Source organism: Coturnix japonica, chromosome 3, assembly GCF_054131305.1.
Source record: "Coturnix japonica strain WE chromosome 3, WE-NBRP24, whole genome shotgun sequence".
Lineage (NCBI taxonomy): Eukaryota > Metazoa > Chordata > Aves > Galliformes > Phasianidae > Coturnix > Coturnix japonica.
In genome coordinates this window covers 4,998,341-5,026,223 of record NC_140665.1, presented here as the reverse complement: position 1 = coordinate 5,026,223, position 27,883 = coordinate 4,998,341, and the positions used below count along the sequence as shown (strand labels likewise).

Sequence of the window (27,883 nt, the reverse complement as noted above, 5' to 3'; positions counted from 1 at the left end):
ACCATGTGGTTGGCATTCTGCAAGCCTGGAGTCCATTCAGATACTGCAGAATATTTATTGCCCACACTGAATGTAAAGAACCAACCTTTCTGTAATGATGACCCAAAAACTCACTGGACAGTAACCAGAAAGATTCTTCATTTTACCCTCCAAGGGTCAAGGACAATGTTGTCTCTGTTTCATTCTGGCACAAGAGCTTTTGGGAGTTTGGGATTTTGAATCTAAAATCCAAAGACTTTGATGCTACCAATGGACTGCCTATTCTTGCACCCCTGGAGCTGAGAATTTGCTGAAAAGGAATGTTTTTAGGAGCAAAGCTATTCAGACGCGAGTCTCAAATTATCTTCAATAGCATGCTCAGCCAAATCTTAAAAAGAATGTAAGTACATTAATTAAGAATTAACATAATTCTGCTCCTTGTGTATGGTGTTTATTAAAATACAAACTCTGTGATCATACAGTTGGGAGGAAGCTTCTAAATATTTTTAAAAGCTTAATTTTCAGTCACCCTTAATTTATTTCTTTTCATTGAGAGAGAAGAAAGAAGATGCACTTGACTTTCTGAAACTCTCCACTTGCTTCTCAAATATAGCATCAAAAAGTTGCTGAGTGTCCTTAGCTTTGCTGATGGGGCAAATTCATGAGTGATTTAGATTGTGTGAAAAGGAGAGCCATGGTATGGCATTCTCAAAAGGGACCAACAGATGCATTTATGAAGCTGTTCAAACAACTGAAGGATCAAGAAGATATGCAAGGAGAATTTTGAGACATGTATCCTGTAACATTAATACAGTTTTCATGTTAGAATTTTGAGGAAAAAAAAATCATAGCCATTGAAATGGTTTAGAAACAGATGGAAGACCCCGAGTGTGTGGTCATTTCCAGTACTGATTGGAAAATGATGTTTAATCTTTGTCCTGCCACACTGCGTAGCCTAATAGCTCATGATAATGTTGGTGAGGTGATCAAATTAAGCTGGAACAGAACCTAAATCCTCTTATAAAGCACTTTGGGGGATGGTGTTGAGTGTCCAAAATGGTGTTTGAGGAAACATAAACAAGTGGGGCTCTCATGGAATTTCACAGAGAAGCAATGAAATTTTCTTTTCCAGGGAAGAAAAAAAGAACCCAATACTTAATGAGATCTATGGATATATGTCGTGCCTTTCCTAGCATGTCTGCTTTTTTGCACATTCACTGAACTTTGTGTTTTGCAGAATGCCCAAGCTAGCTACGATTTCAGCAGTAATGATCCCTACCCCTACCCTCGCTATACAGACGACTGGTTCAACAGGTAAGTGGGTTTCAATTAGCCTGCTCTTCACTTCTGTTTGCATAGGAAATTAAAAGTATTTGCTAAGATTTGTGGAATGTATATTTTCTGCTAGATTCTGTGCTGTCCAAAATGGTAGCTTCAATCTCACAAGAGTTTATAAAATCGGATGTTACTTCTGACTTCATTTTTTTAGATAACCTCTCGATAATGTCATTTCATAGATGGTTTAAAAATGGTTCATTACGGTATTCACATGAAGATGCTGCTCTGTGAGAGTATGTATTTAAATTGCTTTTATGGGTGATAGCCATGTACAATTTTCTGTCATCTATCCTATGGCAATATAATAAGCCAGCTCTGTAAGTTTAATACAATTTTGATGGGTTTCCCATCTGCTACATTCGATGCTGTATGGCTGCTATTTAGTTTTGAAGAGAGTAAGCTGGAAGAAGGAATTTTATGCAAACTGGAGTCTGACAGGAAAAGGCTTTGAGGTGGGAAGAAATGATACTTTCACTTGATTGTAAACTAAAAAGGCTGAAAAGCAGCATGGTGTAGAATGACCAGCTTAAAAACAATTAAGTCTTATGTAAGTTCTGAATCGTCTGCCTTTTCACCACAATTTAAGGACTGTGCTGGAGTAGCATTTCAGGCTAGGAATGGAAGTCCTTGTATTTAGCTGGGAACCTGTTATCTTGTGTTTTATGCCTGGAATCAACAGTACAGCTGTGTTTCTTGCTTAGTTTATCCCTAACACATCATGATTGCCTCAAGGATCATGAAGCTCCAACCCCCCTGCCTGGCAGGACCACCAAACATACACCTTTACTAGATCAGGTTGCCCAGGGCCCCATCCAACCTGGCCTTGAACACCTCCAGGGATGGGGCATCCACAACCTCCCTGGACAGCCTGTTCCAGGTCTCTCAACTCTCTTAGTAAAGTAATCAGCGTTACTTCAGTCAGGTAGCACAAGAAAGATTAGGGGCAGCTGTGCTTCCACCTCAGACACAGGCTTCCTGGAAATGAAATCATGATTCGGGAATTGATTTAGGAACTGCTGTGTCCCCATTTACCTCTTTTTTGAAACCAAACCAAGCTGCCAATGATATTTCTCCTTTATTTCAGGAAAGGACATCTGACACTTTTAAACTAGGATGGATCCAATTAGTGAATGGAAAGTCAGAGAAAGATTGGGGCTCTAATTTGTGAAGGTCTGCTGCCTTTCTTGCTTTATTTAAGAGAAGAATCTTTGTAGCAGAAGGATATCACTTAGCAGTGGAGCAGCACAGAGGGAAATTAAATTTAGGTTTAGCGAGTAATGGTTGATTGTGTCATTTTCAGTGTGGAACTTCATAAAACTATGTGTGCTCTGCCAAGCCCCATTAACACCAGTTGTGCTGCTATCAAATGTTTTATAGTAGGGCACAGTTTACAGTCCTCACATGTTCGGCAAGGTAGCACCAGAGGCAGAGGTACCTCCTGAATTCTCTTAGGAAAGCCTTGAGCATCCTGGATATGGCAGGGCCCCTGGCCTCAGGGCTTCTGGCTTAATTCAGACACCCAAGGGAAGAATCGAGAGTAAGAAGCATGGTTACCTGCATCCTGATCTGTAAATACTGAGAATGGCGATCAGCTTTGATGCTTCAGATGCAGGATAATAATGGTAATAATGGTATGCATGACAGTCCATGCATATGTGTAACTGCACAGGTGCTTCTGGATAGTTACATGAGAAAACCACTCAAAACAACCTACAATAAAGACTCCATTTTGTTCAGTTTGCCATAAGTTCTTTATTCACCCATTGAATTTTATGCATGCAGGAGATCAGTCTCAAAATAGGATAATGTCCTTTTTTCCATAAAGAATATGTTTCTGTGTAAGCAATTCAAGAATAAGAACCAGAAGACTGTGTTATAGAAAGATGAACCAAGGGGCTTTTGTGTGCTGCCAGCTGCATGTGCAAAGTGTCATTAGTCTTTAAGAAAAAAAAGAAGAGGTTTTTGCATGAAGTATTTCATTAATTCCAGCTGCTCTGCTTATAGGCACAGATTCTACTTTGTTCTTTCTAGGGTTGCTGGAGGCACTCTGGCCTTTATTGAGAGCCACTGGCTCTCTGTGAAATCAAGTAGAGTGAGTTTTAAAGGGGGACAACTTGGTGCTGTGGGCAGGAAGCTGCAGGCAGTCAGTCGGATTGCTGTTAGGGCAGAGGCACACAGGTGATTAAGCACCAACATTACTTATTCCCATCCTTACTGCACTATCTGCATGACTGTGCTCAGACCCACAGCTTGGGGACCATGGAGGTGGCAGTGTTGGGTTGGGAGGGTGCTGAGTGCACAAACCTGAACTAAGCCCAGTTGCCAAAAGCAGAGGCAGCCCCCAGAGCTCAGAGTGCTTTTTTAGCACCAGCTTTAGGAACTGGCAGCAATTTTAATTCCTGCTGCTGTGTGATGTTTGGGATGTGACAGGTAACATGTTGTGCAGTGCAGAGGTACCTATGGGAGTCAGGGGCAGTTTGGCCTTTCTGTACAGCCCTCTCATTTTGTGTTGTGGGCATGCACAAGGCCCTCTGTCTCAGAGCACTGAGAACACAGCTCTCTGTCAGGATAAAAATAACTATTTCCACTGCTATAGCTTCTTATTCTCTCACTCGGATGAGAGTTTGCTGGGCAAAAAATAATCCCTGTCTTGGAAATCCATATTCTTCAGAGGTATAAAAAAAAAAGAAGAAGGAAAAAAAGCCTTTATTTATTATGTATTCTAACAGAATCCCACTGAGTCTCCCTTTGGTTTCCAGACAGTGCTCATTAACAGAGCAAAAACACCTGCTCCCCTCTTCTTCATTTTTTTTTTATTTTTTTTTTTTTCCCAATCAATACACTGCAAACAATGCACTAATTGAGAATTGTTATAAACATATCTAACAGCTCTTTCTGCCTGCAGCATTATCCTGTGAGGGAAGAAGGAGCCACAGCATTACTGCAGGTTCTTTGCACGTTCAGATGCAGGTGGAGTGGCTCCTTCCACAAGTAGATCCCCCCTTAAGCATTCAAAGGCCAAGAGCATCATGCAGGTGAAGAGTTCATTTGGCCTGCAAAAATGTTCCTCTGAGCTCTGCATACTGGACTGCTGCCCACTGCAAGCACCTGAGGTAACCACAGGTGCTCATCCCCACATCTGAGCCTGCAGCTCAGCATAGCCCTCCCTGCAGACACGTGGCATCAGGGAGACAGAATCCGGTCCTTTGCTGTTTGCTGATGTATTTCAAAGCAGGAGAAAATGCAGCAAAGAGGTGAATATTTAGAGAAGGAAGCTGTGATCTGTGCCCATGACACAGGTCACCTCGTGGAAACCGCAGTGGATTCATCAATGATACATGAACAGCAAATAGGCCTGAATTAGAAAAGTCTGTTATTTGCCATTAATAATTCAACCAAATGCATTTGCAGTAGTTCACGTGTGACTTAGTTTTTCCCCTCCATTCAGCAGCACATTACCTGAACCCCAAACTGCTGGAACAAAGCTTCTTGCTGCCTTCTGAGTCAGTGTGGAGGGGAGGAAGAGGAGAGGACCTTCCAATAATCCTATTTTCTCCGTCCACCTGACGGTACCACCCATATTATTTAATTGTTTTTGCACCCCAGCCTCAGTCAAGGCAATTTTTTAACAAAGCTGTGTGACTTGTATCTGGCCCCATAGGCCACCAGATAACGAATGCCTAGCAACGGTGTGTTTCCTCACAGCTCCTTGAACAAGGGCACAAGGGAAAGCCTGCTTGGTTGTTGAAAGAAATCTCTCCAGCAGCTGAAGAAGTCCTCACCACTCACCTCTCTGCTCCCTGTTTAAAAGGAACTTGCCTGTGGTCTTTGCTCTTTCATGATCACGGCACTGTGTGCATTTGAGAGCAGTCATTTTCTTTCTGGAGGCTACCTTGAAAAATATACTCTTCTGAGTCAGGCAATAAAAAAAATGTGTTCCTTCTCACCCCTTGATTAATTTTACACTCACCTTTGCCAGAGGTGCTTAAAAAGAACAGAGGGAGAAAAAAAAAAGATGATTAAAACAAAACAATCCTGCTGCCCCTGGGAATGGTTCGTCTGGGACTCTCCACAGCCTCCAGAAGACAGCACTGCTAATTGCATGGGTCCTTAGCATGCTGTAGGAGCAATGCCAGCTGGAACGCAGTGTGGATGGATGTGAGTGGCGGAAAAGATTGGTATTGACGCATCTTAAAGGAAACCAAACTGACAGCAGCATAGGTTTCACTTGTTTCTCTGCTATCTCTGCTCTTTGTTTTAGAACGAGATAATATTGCCCTTCTCTATCTTCTCTGCGGTTTAATTTCTGTGGTGAATTAAGAGGAAGAAAAATGTGATCTGCCTTCCTGCAAGTCTGCCTTACAGCCACCAGCAGCAGCAGGGTCTGCGCTAAGTGCTGTAAAGCACTTCAGAGATGCTGAGTGTTCTTGAAATGCTGTGTGTCAGGCTGAACCTGGACTTCGGTGGCACAGCAGAGGCATCTCACATTCAAGCTGACTGCAGGCTATCTGGGCACTGATAGCTGCAGCTCTGTGCCAGCTTGTGGCTCTCCTGGCAGCTGAGCACTGGAAGGGATGGATGCCCTGGCCTAAGCTCTGCTGCCAAGGAATGTGACTTGTAGTTTTCTTCTGCTACTCCAGCTTGATACTGCACTGTCTCTTTCCATAGCATTCTTTGTGGACAGATATGCTCTTGATATGTGCTTGAGGAGCAAAATGTATTTGTGGGGCTCAAAGTAATAGGAGTCAAATGGCCTGGTTGCAAAAATGCAGGGATTGGTGTTAATCTTAGTTTTACACTGTTGTTTCCAGGAATGGTTCTGCTGTCTAGTAGCTGGTCACCAGGCAGAAGCTGTTCGACAGGTAGAGTTGAAATGGGCTGAGTAACTTCACAGCTAAATGAAGGTCTCTGTGGTAACCTCAGAGCAAGCGTCATTCACGCTGCAGAGGGCAAATTGATATTTGCTGCTTCAGGATGGAATGAACTCAAACAAGTATCCTAGTGCCGCATTCAAGTTTGCCACGGGTTTTGCAAGTGCTGGACCCTGACCACAAAGAAGCAAAGGCAGGACCAGGGTGATGCTCTTTGATCCAGCACGTGCAGAGTGACCACTGCGTTAGCTGGGGGTAACATGGTGTCTCTGTTTTTCCCCCCTGTAGCCACGGGACCCGATGTGCAGGAGAGGTGTCTGCAGCTGCCAACAACAACATCTGTGGCGTGGGAGTCGCGTACAGCTCCAAGGTGGCAGGTACAGTTTCATGCAATGTACATTCTGGCAATCACTTTTAGAGGACTGTGAGCTGAGACATGGGAATTTAGCAGGACCTCATCTTTATTCGTAGTATAATCTACTGCATCAAGCTGCTTGTTTAAAAATCGAAAGCTGAAGGCCTTTTCTGGAGACAAGCAGCCTTTCAGATTTGCCTGCTCTGTAGCAAGATCCCCAGTGATGTGGGGGAATGTTGTTTTCCTGTATGAAGACAGTGTGCTCCTGCAGCACCACCGTGTGGTCAGTGGAAAATTAATAGGAGCTGATAGTCCTCTACCAATACAAAGGCGTGTTTGCAGGTGGAATTAGAAATTGGTAAGCAAGGATCTGGAGAATTTTGTGCTTTGTTTCTTTTACCTCTTTTTTTTGTTTTTTTTTTTTTTGTTTGTTTTGTTTTTTTGCCCTGGAGTCAAACCAGATATCTCTGCTCTGCCTGTTGTCCCTCACTTCCCTGGGATCAGTCATTAATTCTGTGCTCTCAGTGCAGACCTGCATTTTAGGAGCACATCGGGGAATTTCGCAGTCACTGAGATTCATTTTATAGGTTCTAGCCTAAATTAGCAGGCCAGTAATGCCCAACTTGGGTCAGTTCTTCAAATACCATTCTTTCTAGCTTTCTGTTTGGCACACGTATTTGTATTGCATACAGCAAAAGCACTGGCTTCCAAATCAGGCTCCCACTGACATTCATACTGTGCTGACTTCTGCCACATCTCTGTTCTGAAGCTGTTGAGAAAAACACCAAACTTCAACTCAAGGCCATAATGAGATCTGGAATGTGTCCCTGGCTGCTCAGGTCTCATCCAAAGGCCCAGATTTTGGCTTTCAGCACCACTGTCCTGTGTAGGGGAATATGATAGATGTAAAGGCTTGCACTGCCTCTGTCCTACACTCTGCCTTGCTTTGGGACAGTGCTCTGAGGTTTTATAACATTGACATATCCTTGGATCATATCACTGAAACTCTAACTCAATTCCTATATTAAAAATATGATCTCCCTAATTTTAATATAATTTGATCATTATAAAATACTGAGATTGCTTAATACGAATGTTGTAAGGGTGTTTTCAAATAGCAGATTAATGATACTGTGTACTTAGAAAGCATTTAAGTGTTTGTGTTTTTTTTTCTTTCTGGGCCACACCACCTTGCTGTGACTGGGTATTAAAGTACTTGCATCCTGCTGGGTAAGCACACTCTGATGCAAAATGTATGACAGGTGTAGAACTGCTGAGTGACCAAAATTGCTAATAGGTGTGGGGGAGTTACCCAGGTGTTGAGCTTTCATCTTCTGCTAGGTGATAGATATATATAGTTCATGTTTATGCTGATTAAATCCACAGGTATTCGGATGCTCGACCAGCCATTCATGACAGATATTATTGAGGCTTCCTCTATCAGTCATATGCCTCAGGTCATAGATATCTACAGTGCCAGCTGGGGACCAACTGATAATGGAAAGACTGTGGATGGACCTAGAGAGCTAACACTACAAGCAATGGCAGATGGCGTGAACAAGGTAACAATCCTATTAAATAATTGAGGTACTGGGACAGGGGGTTATGTACACACTTGCATTAGAACTAGGAGCTTAGATATATGTAGTAGGTGTTGCAGAACACAGTGCAATTATGTAAATTGTCTCAGCTTTCAGTGGATTCTGTTGATGTTTTCTCTGCAATATCTTGGCTTTCATTTTTTAATCATGTAGTCTCAGGATACTGTGCTCTCTTGCATGGAGCTCTTTTTATCTCTGTTCAGCTTGCATAGGCTTTTTTATTTGCCATCACATCCAAAATGGAAAAGCCTGAACACATCCTGGCTCCAGAGCCCTGTAAATGTTCCCTAACCTAAAAGATGCCAGCTATACTACTGATGTCACATTGTCTTTTTTGATGTGCTGCCAGTTTAATTGTCATTTTGAATTTACTGTGTCTTTAAGGTCACTCTCATGGTCTTCATTGCAGCTGTAATTGTATCACCACTGTCTGTGGAGTAATAGTCTCGACCAAGACCCTCCTTGTTTTATTTCTATCCTTTCACCTCTTTCAAAGACACTCAGTATCATCCCAGTAAAAGCTGTACTTTATTGTGAAGTCAGGTAAAATGTGTGCAACAGCTCAGAAAGAAGACAATCTGGTTCAAAACAATATATATACATATGTATGTATATATATGTATGTATTTATAGCTCCATCTCCTCTTTGGTGTCATTCAGGTGTGCCAACCACAGTTATTCCTGGTGCTGCAGGGATTAAGGCTACTTCTCCTGTTGACTCTAGATAATGAGATGATTTGAAATTGCTCAGAACATCTGGGGTGGTTTTGTGTGGGAGCTCTGCAATTACTCATTTTCAATCCAAATTACTTCTTCCTCTTACTTGTGCCAGATTCACCCACTCTTCATTGCCACCTCTCTGCGAACAGTTTACCATGTTTTGTGGCATTGAAATTAAATCTGTTGCAGTAGTACATGGTAAAGCATCCAAAGCTTTCTCAAAACTGGAATCCCTAATGTTTCACCTATAATAGATAAATTATGGATATCTTTATGCTCTTACACATGAATTTGGAAACAAGTGGGGATCAGGTGAGCAAATTCCATCATACTGTAAGAGTCACTGACTGCCTAAATACTTCTGTTTTGGGGAAAGTCCTTCTTCCGTATGTAGCACAGCTGTATTTTAGCAACACCCTGATTTGTAATTGGATACTTGCTTTTCCTTCCATTAATAGTGGATGGAGCAGAAATAATCTCCCACTCTTCCCATTTTTGTTGTTCTACTTCCATGCAAAACCAGTCAAGAAGTAACAGAAAAGGCATGAGTAACCTAGGAAAGGTAATGCAAACTAATCTAAAAGGAGGTGTTTCACTCTCCCAAGAGAAGCAGGTTTTAATTTGGAGTGTTTGTTGTGTTGTTATTGGTTTTGGCTTGTTTCATTTGTTTTGTTTTTCCCAGGTTAATACTTAAAAGAGCTTTCAATTAACTTGCTGCTGTGTCATCATGTACTCTATTTTGTGGAGTTATGCTGACTTTACACCTTTCTGAATGCTTACAAGAGAATATGAGATTTTTCTCCTCTGTTGTATTGTCTGGTCATGTAACTTTTTTAATGCCCTCCCTTTAAATGTGTTTGTTAGTCTAATTAAGAAGTACTTTACAGTATGAGGGTCAGAAGGGATCAGGGATCTCTTAGGCTGCTTGCTAAGGAGAGAGAAGGGTGATGGTGAGCTGCCCTCTGGGAAAGATTGCTCTCATACTGTATCAGAAGGCATGAAATGAACAGAAGAGCCCAAAGCAGCTCTGTCTAACAGCATCTGTGGTACTGGATGGCAGAAAGGATAGTACTGGATTGTACCTAAGGAAGATACTCTTGTCTAGGAACAATTACACTTAATTTTATAGTGGCAGTATCCTAGATATCTCCTGGCAATACATGCATGAAAGAAGAGATAGCTCCCCTCTAGATAACTCCCTTTGCATTGTGGTCATAGCTTTATCTAGCCTAATTATGTTCATTACATTTCCTGTCACAGAAAGGTTTGGGGATATAATTTGTTCTGATTTCTTTTCATGGAGAGCCAGATTTCCCAAAGGCATTTCATTATTTCAGTGGATGCTGGGAATTCTCCATGGTGCTTTGAAAAACCCACTACAGGCTTCCCTGCATGTAAGGGAAGATTAACAAGCCTTTGATATAATATAATTCTACCTATCTTATGTCTGCAATCTACGCACAAATTCACTACTATGTGTACAGATGTAAACCTCACTTTTCAGAATATATATATTTTTTAAGACAACACTTCCTATTAAAGAGAAAAGTAGTATACTTTACAAACTGAGACAAATAAATGCAGGAATGCTTTTTCTCAGTCTAGGGCTGATTCTCACCAGAGTGATGGTTCATAAATTAGTGATGAACCTGAAATATTGGCAGGGAGGAAGCAACATGCTAAGAATAAAAATGTGTTGTTGAACTAAAAGCAATACTTTCAAATATCCTGGAAGGAAATGGAAGATCTCTTGCACAGAGCAAGATTAATATCCTTGCCTCTAAGGCAATAAACTAAGTAGAAATTGGGAATGAGATTAAATTCTTAAAGGGAATATGGTGTTAACTGAACTGGAAAACACTGGTAACATTTGCCTTGTTGCCACCATACTTGGGAACTCATCTCCAGGAAAGACACGAGTTTCATCCTTCCCCAAACTTAAGTGAGGTGTCTTGTCCTTCGGCATTCGCCTTCCAGAGCTGCTGGGCTGCCTGGGGTAAGCACTCACCTGACAACTGTAACATGATGATAACACTTCTAATCTGAATATGTGTGGTTTGAAGCCATGCATTCATCACCAAGTGTAATACATGTAATCAGAAAGTATTTTGCTGTTTTTTGTTATTAGGCCACAACCCCACTTGCTTTTCATACAATCTGCTCTTTGCTGCCTTATCTCAGGACTTTTGTTCAGGGGCAGTAGTCAGCAGTGTGACCAGGTCACTGAATGGCAGTTGCATTGCAAAGATGTATGAGCTCACTGATGAATTAGCAGGCAATTGAGGGTAGAGGTTGAATTAGTTTTGTACACAAACATCCTTGAGCTGCAAGGTATCTGATGCTGGCTGCCTACTGTTACAGGCAACCTGTGCTAGGCAGTGCCTGAGTCACATATTCATTAGGGCAGCTGCAGTGAGCTAAGGGACAAATGCAGCTCTGTCTGGTGAATGTGCTCTGTTGCTCCTTCTTTAAACACAGTTGCCAGGAGCTGTAATGGATTTATTTAATGAAATGTTACTGTCTGGCTTCTAGGCATCAATTGTGGACAGCAGCGTATTGTGGCATATGGGGAGAAAAGGGTTGTATTTCTTTACAGGCTCAGTAAGTCACTGACCTAATGTCTTTTTAGATGTCCTGAAATACCTTACCCCTGTACCAACCAGGCTTCTTATACACTCAGTTGCATTGCCCCTAATGCATTGAATGTTTACAGATATATTTCTTCAGTGAGCTATGGAAGGTTATTATTTCAGGTGCAGAGCTGCAAACTAGAATGCAGAGCAGGGCCAGAAACTGTGATGGTAGATTTGGGAATAAACGTCTCAGTGTTGAGTAACAGCTGTATCATGGCTGAGAGGAACTTCCATTTTAGAGAAGGGGTGTGAGCCCATAGTAGCATTCTTGTATGGCTGGACAGAGCAATGCTGTGTGATTTTATGAATCCTTTGTCTGACCTGTGCTTACCTGTTCTGGGGGCTGTGCAACTTGGAGGGACAGGGAGGCACAGAAGGTTTCCCAGTGGTAGCACAACTCTCTTAGTTGTACCTTTTGTTCGTGGGTTCTCTTTATATACCTTTTGTTCATGGGTACCTTTCAACCAGAATTATATTATCAGACATCTTAAACTGTAAGGTAAGAAAAAAGTAACTAGTTCAACAACTAATTCCACCCATGCTTTACAGATACAGCCCATCTTTAATGCAATATCCAGTAAACATTTCCTACTTGCTGTTTTATGAGTTCAATATTTCCAGCTTCAGCAATTGGAATTTAAGGCAGATATTAAAAAAAGAAAAAAGGAAAGAAAAAAAAGAAAGAGTAATCAAGCTAAGCTAGTCTCTATCTATTGCATTTTTATGATATAGGCTTTTATATTAAGAGGTTGCGAGGAGTTGCTCTTGAACTGAATCAAATTCTTGAGACTTTGCCAGCTCATCCAGGATATATAAGACATGATCCATTTGTGCCTGTGTTGGTGAAAACGTTGCTTCCACAATATGGTTCTACCTAGGAAAATGCTAAATAAGTGCAAATTGCCAAGGGAGCAATATTAAGAATTTATAGTCTCATCATGGCTCTGTAATTGTGCTCACCAGTAGAAGAGGAAAAGGCAGCATAGAAAATGAAATGTTTGTCTTTTGCCTCAATCCAAGGCCAAGCAGATTGCATTCTTGCTGTTTGAAATATGCTGATGTTGGCACATCATTAATGTGTATGCAGCTACATCTAACATTGTTTTGTTGGCTCAGTAGCTGTGACGATAGGGAAATTATTTTATTACATTGCTGCCTTCGGATTGTTCCATTTCTAAGGAAGCCTTACAAGCTTCTTTATAACTCTACGGTCCTTTACTGTCATATTGCTATTGTGTCTGGAATATGCATTGTAATTACGAGTCTTGTCTTCCGTATTTAAGAGAAATCAAACCAAATTATGATCCCACATGAGTATGTTATATGTTAGCTTTTCTGATGTTGCCCCATTTGGCTGGAGTGGGATACTATCAGGCTTTGGTAAAACAGTATATATAGCTTTTCTAACCTAGTGATGGGATACATGCCCCATCACCATGAACAAGATCTAGATTTGGAGATCAGTCTGTGAGCATCTGCTTTCCTGCCACAGCTTAGAGAATGAATACATGTCTTTTGGGACAGGACAGCTGTAATCCCAAATCTCATTGATTTCTGTTGTGATATCTGCTGCTTCAGGCATGCCTTGGTCAGCTGAAGGCCTTGGCTTGTTGTAAGGCCCCATGTGGTCCTGTGTCAGTGTGAAATATTGCCCTTCACAAAGATTCAGATGTCTGTCACACAAGGAGTAGAAAACTGCTGTTCTGCAATAGCTTGGACCAGCATAGAGCAATGGGATTGATTTTTTTACAGATGTTACCAATATCAGAATTGTACCTGAAGAACTGTTGGGCTATAGCGATGTGTTCTCACTTGTGATATGCAGTTCAGGAACCAACAAAAAGGAACTGCTAGTTTAGGCCGAGACAGAGCATTTCAATTGATGGATTTTGCTTATTTTGTATTGATCATCAAGTTCTTGCTTTTGTAAAATGGATCAAATTTAGGTCAGAGAGTAAATTTTGAAGAGAAAGAAGAAATGTTTGATTTTGAGCAGGCAGATTTATTTTTAAATAGAAGCTTTTCTCTTGGCATTTTCCAAGCTCCCTTCACATTTTCCTGCTGGGCTGAACCCTCATTGAAAGCTAATGCTACTTCTCTTCACGAAAACTGTATTTTTCCACTCATTTCTCTTGGCTAACAGAAGCCTATCTAGTTTCAACAGTAATTTAGGCAAAGAAAATAGCTCGAGCACTATTTTTAGAGAAAGGAAGTATTAACAATTGCACAATTAATTGGGGGGTTGGTGGATGGAAGTTCAGTATTCTTCTGTGACCTAATAAAGACTGGAGTAAGTTACATAAAGCATTTTGTTCAGGCTTGACAATTACAGGGCTTAGTTCTTTGAGAATCTCATGCACCAAAGTCTCACATACTCTGGTAATTATTACTTGACCCAAGTAGCTTTAGAAATCTGCTAGGAGGAACCAGTCAGCCAGCTACCAAAGTCAACAAGGGCTCAATGGGCTGCTAGCTGGCAGCAGGTCAGGGATGCAAGTAAAAACAGGCAGGTTACAGAAAACCCTGGCAGTGCAAAAAAAAAACAACCAAAAAGGCACAGCAGCTGCTTGGCAGTCCCGAGGTTTTGCAGACTCTAGCTGGCTTAAGCCACACAACTGGGCTGCTTGCACAAGGGAGAGCTGGAGAGGGCTCCTTGATGACTGAAGAGCCCAGCCCAATGCATCCACCAGGTCACAACAGCAGGCAAATGGTGCTGCAGCTCTTCCACTTCATTCTTTGCCTTGGGGTTCCCCAGCTGGAGAGAATGATGGAAATTTCCAGTGCTGCAAAGCTCCTCCAAACAGAGCAGTGTGTTCTGGGTACACCATGCCCTGGGCTGCAAACCACACTTCACAGGATAATTACCAGATGTTATTGAAGGATGCAATTGTTAATTACAAAACATGTGGTGAGGGTTTCCAAATAATTCAGTGCCAAAAGCTCTGATGATGCTGTTGAAAGAGAAACAAGCTCTCTTTAAAGAGGAAGTGAGAAATAATGAAGAGTGGTAACTGGCCAAGTCCTATCCAAAAATTGCCAAGTTCAATGGCAAAGACTTGAAAAAGCTGTAGATTTCTTTTGCTTTTCCTGGAAAAACAGCTCATATCATAGCAGGCACAAAAATTGGTATTAAACTATATAGAAGGTGCTGAGACACCTTTAGCAGCCTTGATGTCTGGGCTGGAATGAGCGAATTACAGGAGCTAAAGCAGAGGCCAAGCTGTGTTAGGTGCTCAGCTGTTACTCACCTGAACACCTGACAGCCTTTACAAGAATGGCCAGAGGAAGCTGAAGGAGATTTATTTGCCAAATACCACCAGTTTATATCTGGAAAATGTGATCCAGGAATCAAAGCTTAGCGGAATACCGGCTTAGGCAGTAGCCCAGCAAGCATGATGCATGAACACCATAACAAAGTGAAAAAGAGTTCAAGGCGTACCTTAAGTTTCATAAAATGGATTAGCCTGCAGTTCCCTGCCTGCTCACTTTTGCAAGGCTGGGATTATGCTCTTTTAGAAGTTGAGAAAATGGATAGTAAAGCTTCTCAGGGATATTTTTTGCCAGTAGCAGATCTCACGAAGAACACTGGAAATAGAAAACCTGCTGTTGCTGCCAAGAGAACTTCTCAGTAGCTGTCTGTGACTTTCTGAGCATATAGCCTTTCTCAGGATTTCATTCTGCTTAGTGTGATTTGAGAGGTGAGACTCTTTTAGGCTTCTCCTCAGTGCACTGAGATCCATTTTCAGCTGTGAGTGCAAGTTATGGCTTCAGATGGCTCAGAAGTGCAGAAACTCTGCATTGCTTTTGGGGGGAAATGAACAGATTTCTGCAGGATTCTGGAGAAAAAAAGATACTCTTTAAAATGTACCTTTTTGTCTTGCAGTCTTTCCTCTTATTCCTGAATCTTCATTCAGGCTCCCTCTGGTGTTTCTAGTGCCTATTACTATCACCTTGTCCAATCTTTTTTTCATCCTAAACTTACAGCAGCCTAAGTTGAGCGACACCACTGAAATTATTGAGGTTCATAGAAAGCTGAGATGCAAATAGGAGCTTTCAGTTGGCTTTAAATGCAATGCTTTGTTGACTCCAGTGAGATTTTTCTGGTTTACATGAATACCATCCAGAGAAATGAATATTCACTTCATTTGAAGCCATACATTTCTGCGTGGTACTTGGTGTGATGCCTGAGGACTGTCAATGAGCAGTTTGCCTGCGCAAACAAGCCCCAGGCATCATTGCAAATTTGCACTTGGGCAGCTATCAGTTTGTTCCAGTAGTATTTGCCTCTTTCCAGTCCTGGCTGGAAGGGAAATGCAATAGGAATTAAAGTATTAAAAGGTAATTTAAGAAAACAACAACAACATTAAATACCATTACACCACACTTGTGGATGCCACGCAGGGCAAAGTCTGCTTCCTGACAACGAATGGATGCTGTGGAGTCTAACTGCCTGGCACCAGGCTACTTCCCTGAATTTTTCACATGAATATAAAGGGTTTCATCTCCATTCAAAATGGCTGGAAGGAAAGACTTGCTTAAGAACAGGCTCACACATGCCAAACATTCTGTTCCTGGCACCAGCAGCATGCCTTCTGGGGACAGACGGGTGCTCTAGCTGTCACGGAGGCTATCCAAAAAGGCACAGATGGTGACAAGGTGGTGTGATGGTGCATGTGGGCAGGACGGCAAGCTTGTGTTGTCGCCTGGGAAATTAGTCCAAAGCCCAGGTAGCAGCAGTCTGAGCACAAGCTTGTTATTTTGATTTTATGTATTTTTACAACAGCATCCTCTTCCTTTAAAACTAAAATGATTGATCTCAGATCTTGGTAGGAGTTCTCAGACTGATTTCAGTATGCTTATTTCATAGTCATCATCTTAATTATGAAAATCTCTGTCCTGAGGTGTTACGCACCCCAGTGGCAGCAGACCTGCTGTGCAATTCAATGGATTATAATGCAACTCTCTAACATGCTTGAAATAATGAGGTTGCTCTGTTCAGTGAGGTATGATGAAAAATAGAAGCTACTGCTGCGAGCTCAGATTTGATTTAAATTCTTTGCAGAAAAGGTTCCTATTAAAACGCCATTGCAAGTTGCTTTGTTTGCGTATGAATTAACTTCCATTTCTTGCTGGACAATTAAGGGACCAGAAAATATTTTTTGTCATCTTCTGCCCAGCGCACACGATCAGTGTGGTTAATGGAGGCCTTGCACCCTTGTGATGCTGCTGGAAGTAAATACTGGACTAAATAAGTCCAGTAAATTAGACTAAATACAGAGAAATTGTGGCTGTGCTGGAATCAGCGGGAGATCCATGCTTGGTTTCAGTGGCACTGATCTTCCTCCAAGCATCAAGGCTCTGAGGTCTTACCTTTTTCCATTCTTAAGATGGCATGAGGAGATGGAGTGGAGGTGATCCCTTCCCACTCCTTGCTTACCTGGAAGTGGGAGAGGATACAAATCCCTTTAACAGGAAGATCGTAGCTTCAGTATCTCCCCTTCATCTCTGGACTTTGCAGTGGTTTTGTAGACCATCTTTCTGTAGATGATTCATTTGATTTCTTATTTTCTGCTCGATCATAGAAGCTGATTTGCCAGAAGAGAACAGCTTTGTGTCAGTGATACTTACAGAGAAAATCTATTGAGAGGAAAAAGGTGCCAGATTTCCAGAGTTTGTAGTCCTCACCCAAACCTAATTAGATCTTACAAAGCCAGTGTCTGAGATGACCTATATCACTTTTAAAAGAACACCTTCGTTATAGCATTTAGACCTTGACATAAGCACTAATGAATCTATAAAACGTCTTAGCATCTGGCACAGAAGCCTTCAGGGCATCAAGCAAAACAGGAGATAAATGGAAACGCTCCATGTGCACGAAGTTGCACAGTTGGCTGTGGCTGCCAGTTAACCAGATTTAATAACCTGCAGAAGCCCATTTTATTTCAGCTTACAGCTGACGTATATTTTGTTTGGATCAGTTTTCTCCTTTAGAGATTCTTAGTTTCATAATTACATCTGCTGTTGAGCATAGGTGCTGTTTTCTATTTGTAAATTTAACCCTTTTTTTCCCCCCTTTTACAGGGCCGGGGAGGAAAAGGAAGCATCTACGTCTGGGCCTCTGGAGATGGGGGCAGCTATGATGACTGCAACTGTGATGGTTATGCATCAAGTATGTGGACAATCTCCATCAATTCTGCAATAAATGATGGACGGACAGCTCTGTATGATGAAAGCTGTTCTTCAACCTTAGCCTCCACATTCAGTAATGGGAGGAAGAGAAACCCGGAGGCTGGTGTGGTGAGTCCAGATATTATTGTGGTGTTGCTGCTGTCTTTTTGCACTCCCATTACAACTCTGACTGCTTTGGAGCTCCAGATGGTTCTTTGTTGAGGTGGATATTTCCTCATCAGCAGCATGTGATTGTGCCAAAGCTGTCAGCTGAGGAGATGTGGAATTAACACTGAGAAAAGCAGTGATCTTCCATATCTTAGAGATTCATATATTTTGTGCTTTCCTTTATCAGAAACCAGAATTAGAAGTTCAATTGCTCTCTTTCTAGAAGGCAGTATGACAAAAGGCTTCTGTTTAAAGCTAAATGAAAGGGGTTGACATCTGAAATCATCCTTAATTATTCTGGCAGAGCAGTCACTAACCAGATTTCTGCTGTTCTAGAAGCTGCACAGGGCAGACAGACATTCAGTTGCCTGTAGATGAAATGTGGATGTTCAGATTACCCTCAGAGATACAGTCACGTATACTCAAGTCCTTTACAGGGTCATACTTACTAGTGGAAAATACGTGGTTTATGTTATAGTCTAGCTGGGATTCCCTTCCAATGTACTGATACTGCTCTCCAGCACCTCCAGACTAGCTGGTATGTAGTCTGGTTCACAGAGGGGAAAACTGTGGTGTAGTAACTCAAGGTCTGCCCTTGCCAAAAGCCATTATACATTTTCCTTAACTAAATCTCAGGCTCCAAAGACTTCATTCATTTTAGGTAGCATCCTAAATGCCTGTGTGTGATAGCAGATAGAAAAATACTGGTTTCTGTCTTGGTTTCAGCACTGTGCTGGTGTCAGCTGAAGTGACACCTTTGTAACTATCACCATGAAATGCAATTCTAAGGTTTTCCTTAGGTTTGCATGAAGGACTGCAGCCTATCTTGGCTTTGGAGTTGTATAAATCTTAGAAATCTCAGTACTGTTAACAATTCTAGTTTCCAACCCTCGTGACAACCATAAGGAAATTTAAGGCCTTTGGTTAAACTCTGCTTATAGGAGATAAATGTTGTCTGTATAAGTTTGAATTATAAGTGGTAGTGAACAATGCTTTCATACATCGTAACTTGCTCTTGCTCTACCTTCTATAACTATAGCCCCTAACACTTTTAAATTCATACACACTTCTAAAGGAGACCGATCCTGGGAACAGATACACAATTACTCTGAAGAGCAAAGGCACAAACTCCACTTTTTATATTTTTATATGTCTGCAGCTGCAAGGAAAATGGAACAATTCATTTCATTAATTAAATCTAATATAATTGCAGGCCACAACAGACTTGTACGGCAACTGCACCCTGCGTCACTCAGGAACATCTGCAGCTGCCCCTGAAGCAGCAGGAGTGTTCGCCTTGGCCCTGGAGGCTAAGTATGCTGTTAAGACATTCCTTGAGAGCTCTGGAGAGGAGTGGGCCTGGGGTTTGTGTAATGTTCCTTGTATGAGCACATCCTGCTGGAAGGAGCAGGATGAGCAGCTGACGCGCTGATGGATACAGTAAAGACATGGCTGGTGACTTTCAGGGGGAGCTACGGTCTTGCCAAAACCACAAGCCGTATTTTGATTGATTTGCACTCTATGTGTCCTTTATACCCATGGATTCGTCTTCCCAGCACTATTTGAGGGAGAGGTTACTTCATTTCTCCACATATTTTGTGGGAGTGCCCAGCTTACGAAAGCAAAATAATGAACCTGTAGTATCAGATCAGAGTTCACCTTGTCCCACAACCTGTTCACAGTGAAAAATACTTATGGGATTGAGTAACAAGAAGGGATTAAGAGCGATCTTTCACTTAAGCAGCTCGGGTAATCGGTTGTTTGGGGATGGAGGGAGCAGTCAGCCTATCCCTTTTAACAGCCGCAGGCAGAGTTCTCTTCCTAGCATATGTCCGACTCTTTTTCAGCTTGTCAGTGATTTGGCATCTGTATCGTCCAGTGTCAATCAATTCCACAGTAATAATATTTGTTGGCAGTGGTGTGGATTGCTTCTTTTGTCCTCCCTTATCCCATGTCTGGTACTCTGCTTTTGTGCTGTATAATTGTTGTGTTATGTGGAAGAGCAAATATCCAATGTCTATTTACCTTCTTCGTGCTACTTATAACACTGGAGAGAGACCTCTAGTACATCTTGCCACATTATCTTCTTTTCTAATGACCAGTAAAAGTTTTCCTTGCCATAATCTACACCATCTATTACCTTTGTGTTAAACTGTTTCATGAAGTGAAAAAGCATTTGCTCAGCTATACAGCTTCAGTTGCTGTAATTTAACATGAGTTTAACACTATGTACATAGTTCTCTTTGACAGTACATAGAAGAATGAAGATTTAGCAGAGGAGACAAAATTTATATCATCAATGGAGAAATGATTATTGTGCTCAGAGCACGACTTGGACCAATTCTCATTTTTCAAGTTTTATGTGTGTCAAACAAACATGCCAAGTATCTTAACTTTGGACGATCAATCCTTCCAATATCAGATTTGTTCAGTGGGACAGCCACAAAGTAATAAATTAATATGGCTATAAAAGTATAAAAATTTAATGAATTTTCTGACCATGTTTTGCACATTTAACTTGGACCACAGTCCTAATTTCGCAGTAACAATAATCATTACACTTTATTTGGGCTGCATGTGAGGTGTGTAATAAATCTTGCCAAACTGTTGTGAGTAAAAATTAGACTAATCCTGTTGGTCTTCAGCTGGTTCTCCAGCCTTTGCTGAGAAAGAAAGAAAGAAAGAACTGTCATTGTCTCCTTCCACTCTGGCTGCAGTAAACTTCTGCTGGGCAGAATTTCTCTGGATGGGTAACACTTGCCTTCAGAGGAATGGCTAGCAATTTAACCATGCTGGCTGCTCTTGCCTGTAGTGTGTCTCTTAGCTCATATACATTTGACATGTCTCTAAAAACAAGCTAATCTGCAAGATGGGATGTTCCGTTCTAAGACATAGCAGCTCTTAAAAGTTTTCAGTATGCATACTGCAATTGATCTTTGGCTTTCTGCTATCTCATGAAAAAATGAAAGTAATTGGTTATTCTCGTGTACATTCAGCATGCGTACATGCGTTAGTTGGGTCACAGAAAGCTGAAAAACAGATCCTTTTTGGGTTGATTGTTTGAATCAGACATATTATAATGTTGAAAGAGTTCATCATAAAACAAATGGAATAGCTTCAGTTATGTAGAATTAGACATCAGTTCTAAGTCTTCCAGAATAATAACTTATAAGTGCCCTTCCTGACATCATAATCACTGCAAAGCTAGGAGGACAAGAGCTGATGATGAAAAATGATAACAGAATTTAGACAAATGTTCCTTTACTGCATCTATCTGTGCTAGCAGATTATGGGTGATAAAGCTGTACTGTACCTCACAATGCAAACCTGCAGCCACCCACAGCCCATATATCCACATTCACAGTCTGCTGAAGTGACCAATAGCTTGTTTCTTAGAGCTCACCAGCTCACACTTACATTATTTTTTTTAGTATCCATGGGAAAAGTCTGTACTGTTTGTCTGTTTTTCTCCCCATTACTCGTGCACAGCTCTGATCTGACCTGGAGAGACATGCAGCATCTGACAGTTCTCACCTCCAAAAGGAACCAGCTTCATGACGAAGTTCATCGGTGGCGTAGGAATGGTGTTGGGCTGGAATTCAATCATTTGTTCGGCTATGGTGTCCTGGATGCAGGAGCAATGGTTAAGATGGCAAAAGATTGGAAGACCGTTCCCGAGCGATTCCACTGCGTTGGAGGGTCAATACAGGAACCTGAGTAAGTCCAATATATGTGTTTTGCTTCTTCAGTCATTAAAGAGATAACAGGCACGCAAACAAAGAACTCAATAAGCTGAGAAACATAATGAACGCATAATGAACACCAGAAGAGTTAACAGCAGCGTCCATTTCTCATAAGGGCATGCAAGTATGTTTGCACCAAAGTTTGTGCGAATACAGAACTTGTGCGTGACTGAAACCTGAGAGGCTTGCCCCATAAACTGCCCAAATTGCTGCCACATTAAATACTTCTCAGCCAAGTCTTGCTGACCTATGCTAGCAGATAAATTTATCTCCAGAATAAACAGTCATCTATAGGTACCAGACATTCAGTTTGAATGTTACAGCATTTAATTGTGTTTGGTTTATGTTCTTCAAGTCACTAATTGCAGGCTAGGTTGTCAAATTATTTTCTGATTACCTTTGCGTGCTAAAGTGAATGAGTCAAAAAGTGAATTAATACTACTTGACTACAACAGCTATCAATCAATTTAATTATTGAAAAACTAACCTAATGATGGCCAATTTATGTCTTTAACATTTGGAATTTGACATTTCGGTGCCATTTTTGAAAGCGTCATTTTTCTGTCGCAAGAAGAAATTAATTCAATATACTGCCCTAGTAAGTAGCTCAACCAGGCAAAGACTAAGTTTGCTCCCATCATCCAGATGCAATTGCATTTGCAGGATTCAGGGTTTCTTGCTAATGAAATTTCTACTGTTCTTCTGCTTGTTTTTCCAGTTTGATCTTGCAGTACCAACATTTGTTAGATTTATTCTATATGTAAATATGTACATATATGTGTATATCTATTTTCCCTACATACTTAGGTAGACAGGAGTGGAACGGGGGTGTGTACCACAGCAGCATTACCCGTTAGAGGAAACAGGATGCCATATTTTGGTTCTGATAGAGTACACTCACACTGTAATGTCCTCCCTTATTCACTGCTGGAGATATAAGCATGGCAAAGCATTGTTAGTCGGTATCAGATGATAACAAGTCAGATTGCTTTGTTTCTGATGCTTCCCATGCAGAGAAATTTCAAGCAGAAAGCAACCGTGAGATGATGTCCTTCACCTCTAGCTGCCATGTAGTGGTGCATTTGCCTTGTGCTGAGGGACACAAAACGCATCTCAAGGGAATCAGACTGAAGTGTTCAGATACTTCAGCTGTATAATGTTTATGTTATACCAGCTTCTGCATGCTGAAAAAAAAATTAGTCTGTTCAAGGTAAGTGTTTGAATGCCTTGAGGATCTAGGCACAAATGTGTTTTTACTCTGCAAGCATTCCCAAGAAATCAACCCTCTAGGAAAGGAGGAGAGAGACAGGGCTGAGCTGATATTAGTAATGTACTGAACAATACTTGGAGCTCATCTCAGGAAGAAGGAAGTTAGGCTTGAATAAAACACTTTCGCTGCTCTCTGAAGAATGTGCTATTTTAGAAGCCAAAGGAAAGTTTGGATTTACACTCACATTTCTTTTGGAGAGAAGGCGTTCTACTTACAGCGTGGTCAGTGCCCCTTGAAATGGACACACTTCCTTATTTCACTGCAAAACCTAGGTCCTGAGCAGGACTGCGAGTGCTGGGAAGGTGCTGGGTGCAACCTTCTCTGCAGAGCATGCTGGGGGCAAACCTGGCCAGTGTTAATGCTTCCCCAGGTTTCCTCAGCTGCGTGGGGTGCAATAGTACTGTGAATGCAAGAGTGGTTGGCAGCTCAGCAAACAATTGTGCTTCCTTCCTGAGCACTCCTGTTCCAGATCAGCTCAAAACCAGTGATTTTCTTGGAGCTGAGACAAGGTTTATTATTTGTGTTAGTTTCTGAATCACAGCAAGGATACGGACTTGAAAACTGCTGCACTGAATTTTTGTGCAGCAAAAAAAGAGTGGTTTGCTGCTGTCTTTTGAGGTGACTGACTACTCATGGCTCTTTAACTGAAAACACACATTATTATGCAAATACCCAATAATAGAAGTGAGAAGTAGAGGCAGCTATTAAGTAAATGTTAACGTTTCTTAAATAGCAGTTATGTACTTCTTAATAGTATTCTTTCTCTTGTTATGTAGGTGTACATTTCATAATGTATTTTCAAATTAGGGTTCTACTTTCATTTTCTACAAAGAGAATGTTTTATTTCTGTCTGGGTTTGCATCTATTATTTCCTTACATTTCCACTTGTTAATAAGGAAAACAATACAGTTTTTTTCTCAAGGGGATCAATAAGAAGTGGTTTTAGAATAAGTGCTGTATATGTCCTTTTAATTTGCTCAATTTTCTTTTGACCTACAGAAAGATACCACCCAGTGGCAAGCTGGTCCTCACACTTACAACTGATGCTTGTGATGGGAAGGAGAATTTTGTTCGCTACCTTGAACACGTCCAAGCAGTTATAACTGTGAACTCAACTCGGCGAGGAGACCTCAACATCAACATGACCTCACCAATGGGAACGAAGTCCATCCTACTGAGCCGACGGCCAAGGGATGATGACTCCAAGGTGGGTTTTGACAAATGGCCTTTCATGACCACACACACGTGGGGAGAAGACCCCCGAGGCACCTGGGTTCTAGAGATTGGGTTTGTTGGCGGTGTGCCGCAGAGGGGTGTGCTGAAGGAGTGGACACTGATGCTGCACGGGACTCAGAGCGCACCATACATAGACCAAATAGTAAAAGATTATCAGTCCAAACTGGCCATGTCCAAGAAGGAAGAGCTGGAAGAAGAGTTAGATGAAGCAGTGGAGAGAAGCCTGAAGAGTATACTGAGAAAGAACTAGAGCTGTTCTGCATGACAGTGTCTTTCCTTTCCCAGATCCTTCTATTCACCTTTCTACTATCCAAACCTCTGTGTTAGACATATAACAATGATTGTCTCTGTAGCCAAATTATCACTTTCTTGATTTTAAATTCATATGTTGTCAATAATTATTTTAATCACCACCAAAGCAATCTTTTTTTTTTTACTCTAAACCACAAATATATTGTCCCCCACCAAATTCTGTGTACAGTTTGTGACTGTAAGTGATTTTTCTTTTGTGTCATACAAATAGGTAATACCTGTAAACATGCTTGTAGCTATTCCCTTCATATTTTTGTGGTTACTGTTGTTTGTATTAAAAAAAAAAAAAAAAAAAAAAAAAAAAAGAGTGAATTTTAATATTGGCTGTTGATGATAATGGGTGCATTTTAAACAATTATTGTGAGAGACGGAATTTACAAAGAGGTTGGCTGGAGAGGTCTTTGAATGTCTAACAGCTTCTTTGGAATCATGGTCTTCTGTGGGACTTTTCCCACTGAGTTCAACAGAAATAAGCACTTGACCCTAGAAAAAGAGATGATTCAGAGATGATGAAAAATTATCAGTCCAATTTTCAGTAAACCAGTTTTAGAGTTTTCTTTAGTATATACACTTAGACAATATACCCTTTAACACTTCAGCCACAGAATGGTTCTGCAACAAGCATGCAACTGGAAAGGCAAGGCAATGCTAGAGCCAGGTGATAAAGGGAAGTGCATTGCAAAGAGTCAGGGCATTCTAGAAGCACAAATTTCAGGTTTGTTTAATTTCTTTTTAATGTTGGCAATTTAAATCAGTTTATCATCTTACAGTCGTATGAGTATGTAGGGAATGATCTGTAGGATTCCTTGCAGCCTGTGTGCCAAAGTGCATCTGCCCACCTCTGTACTTAACGCTCTATAATACAGCAGCAGAAGATGCAGCCATGTCAGCATTTCCAATCTCAGACCCCTGTTTTCTGGGGTTTTCAGCCTGGCTGTCAGCAAATTGCTGTGGGAAATATGAAAAATGCAGCTCGAGTCCCCAAACCATTTTAATTCAAATTTCACTTTTAAAAATAGAGATCTGTTATTTTTGTGTTATACAAATATATTTAAGGAGAAAAAAATATGCCTATGTAACTTATGTGTAATGCAACGTTGGCCTTCTTCGGAAAATAAAATATAGTGCATTTGGGAAGATTTGTCAGTAATTCTTGCTTTTGGTGTCAGTCCCATCTTCACCTTTCACAACAGTCTTTCCTGCCTTGGGGTCTGCTCTGGCTGTAGCTGCATCACGCTCCTCTGTGTGGACTCCTCAAGGTAACAACCACTACAGGTTCTCATGTGTGAGAGCCCAAACTGAACCTCTGAGAAATAAAGGGTCTTGATTCTGCAAGTACTTAGGCACACAGTAACAGCAGCAGACCTACTGAAGCACTGATGTTAAACAGATGCTTATGGTGTCTGCAGATCCAAGATCCACTGCTTAGAGATCCACTCTTTTAGCAGTGACTAGTTTCAGAGTTTTATTATGTATTTTTAAAATAAAGAGTATTCATCTAAGGTGTTTTACTAAGAATTTTCCTGGCTAATCAGGTGTGCAGTGGCAGATACATAGTAAGCAAATATTTATCTAATACATTAAAAATGTAACCCAAAGGTTATATGGTGTCTACGTTTCACTTAAGAATGTATAATTTCTTGTTACTCCAAGTGAATATCCATCTTCTGTCCTTCCATCAGGCCTGTTCTTTCCTTTCCAGATATAAATGCAAAATAAAGAGCTAAACCTAATCAAAGTCTATGTGAATTACATTGTGAACCCCGGGCAAGGAGCCTCATGCTATTCAGAGACAGGGTCACATTTGGATAACACAGGTGTCAGAAGGACAAGAACCAGCCCCCTGTGTGTTTTCTGTTTTTAAAGCACTCTTGGTTATTTGTTCAGATATATTACAGCATCAGCTGTGTTTAACCTGCAGATTTAAGAATTAAGCCAAGGACAAGATAGACGTACTTGAAGGGCCTACACTGACAGCATGAGGTGTTCAGGGAAGGCACAGAAAGAGCAGCATATGCATACCAGAGGGAAGAACTTTTGTATTTATGCATCTTCTTGTAAGTCTAAGGGCATAGAACACCCCTGTAGTACTTCTCTATGTTACATACAATATGTATGCTCAGAGTATGTTAAATACATCTGCTTATCGCTATCTAAAGAGTACAAATGGTATGTAATGTATATAACACATACATGCACCTCATTACCTTTTGTGCATGTGTGTTGAAAGAAACAGATAAAATTGGAAGATATTCATGGGCTTCTGGAATGTGGAATAAGTCCATGTGAAAATCTTAAATGAATGTGTACATCCCTTTCTATTGCATACATGTAATTCTGCAATTCTGTTCAGTCATTAAATAACTTATTTAGCAGCAAAATGCTATGACTGATCATATTTTCCTGATATTTTATCATGTACTATAGTGAGTTTTCATATGGGCACATCTAAAGCTACATGTATGTGCAATATAGAGATCTACTTCAGATTCTTCAGCATTTTTGCACCAGGGGAATCACTGAGAAAGACGTCAAGTTAGAGCCAGTTTTTATGATATTGCTAATGGGAAATAAAGTTAATTTGTTAGAGTTTATAATAAGGGGGAAATTGACACTCTTGAAACAGGTGAATAATGTTTAACCAAAGGGCTGTGGTGATGTTTTATAACCCAAGTTAAATAAAAAGCTGTTGTAAATTGGCAGGTCTTATCAGCATTGCTTATCTGACAATACACGGGAGACACTGTGCTGCCAGTGGGGTGACTTCCTACCCTCCTGCCTTTCATACTGATAAGGAAATCAATATCCCACCTTGGTTACTGAGAAAACAAACACGATCCTGCAAGAGTGGGCAGGAACAGAAGAGCAGTAGGCTTAGTGATAATTTTGTGTCAGGATGGGACAGAGAAAATTAAGGATGCAGGCTGGAAAGAGCCTTGGGCACTGCTTTCATGGCTCAAACCCAGTGGCTCCAAGGGAAGCTCTGCAGATGTGTGATTGCTGACCTGCTGCTATCAGTGGGGAAGGATTCCTTCAAGAAGGAAGACATTGACATTTTTGCACTGTGTTTCATACATAGTGGCAGTTCTGGCCCTGAGGAAATAATAGGATCTACCACAGCAGTAATTTTCTCTGCTATTTAGAACACTTAGATCCACAAAAAAAAAAAAAAAACCCTATTATTTCCCTCTACCTGCCACCCATGTTTTTTGAGTAGGTTTTAAGCACACATAGCCCCACAGTGCAGCGTATGTTTGGTTTTAAAATAGCAACAGCTGCAATTTCTTACCCCTCCTGCAGCAGTAGAAGACAGCTGGAAGTCTCCTCATCTAGTTCTTCTCATCACTGAGGTGACAATGCATCTGTAGTAATCTGTCTTATTCCAGGCTTTCTTGAATAAATGCTCACACATATATCATTGCTACACCTCAGCGTTGGTGTTTGACAGTCTGCATTTAAAGCAGTGGATATAATCCATAAATCACAAGA

General features: G+C 41.1%; 1 protein-coding gene across 1 annotated transcript in view; it reads left to right on the top strand.

The window, feature by feature from the left end:
• PCSK2 (proprotein convertase subtilisin/kexin type 2) overlaps nucleotides 1–26,127 on the top strand; it is a 91,309-nt gene extending 65,182 nt beyond the window's left edge. The window contains exons 6-12 of the mRNA XM_015856543.3: nucleotides 1,217–1,293; nucleotides 6,477–6,565; nucleotides 7,930–8,105; nucleotides 17,579–17,794; nucleotides 19,047–19,147; nucleotides 21,323–21,550; nucleotides 23,846–26,127. Coding sequence (XP_015712029.1) covers nucleotides 1,217–1,293; nucleotides 6,477–6,565; nucleotides 7,930–8,105; nucleotides 17,579–17,794; nucleotides 19,047–19,147; nucleotides 21,323–21,550; nucleotides 23,846–24,332 — 1,374 coding nt within the window. The 3' untranslated portion in view covers nucleotides 24,333–26,127. The remainder of the gene's footprint in view (nucleotides 1–1,216; nucleotides 1,294–6,476; nucleotides 6,566–7,929; nucleotides 8,106–17,578; nucleotides 17,795–19,046; nucleotides 19,148–21,322; nucleotides 21,551–23,845) is intronic.
• Nucleotides 26,128–27,883: the final 1,756 nt, after the last annotated feature.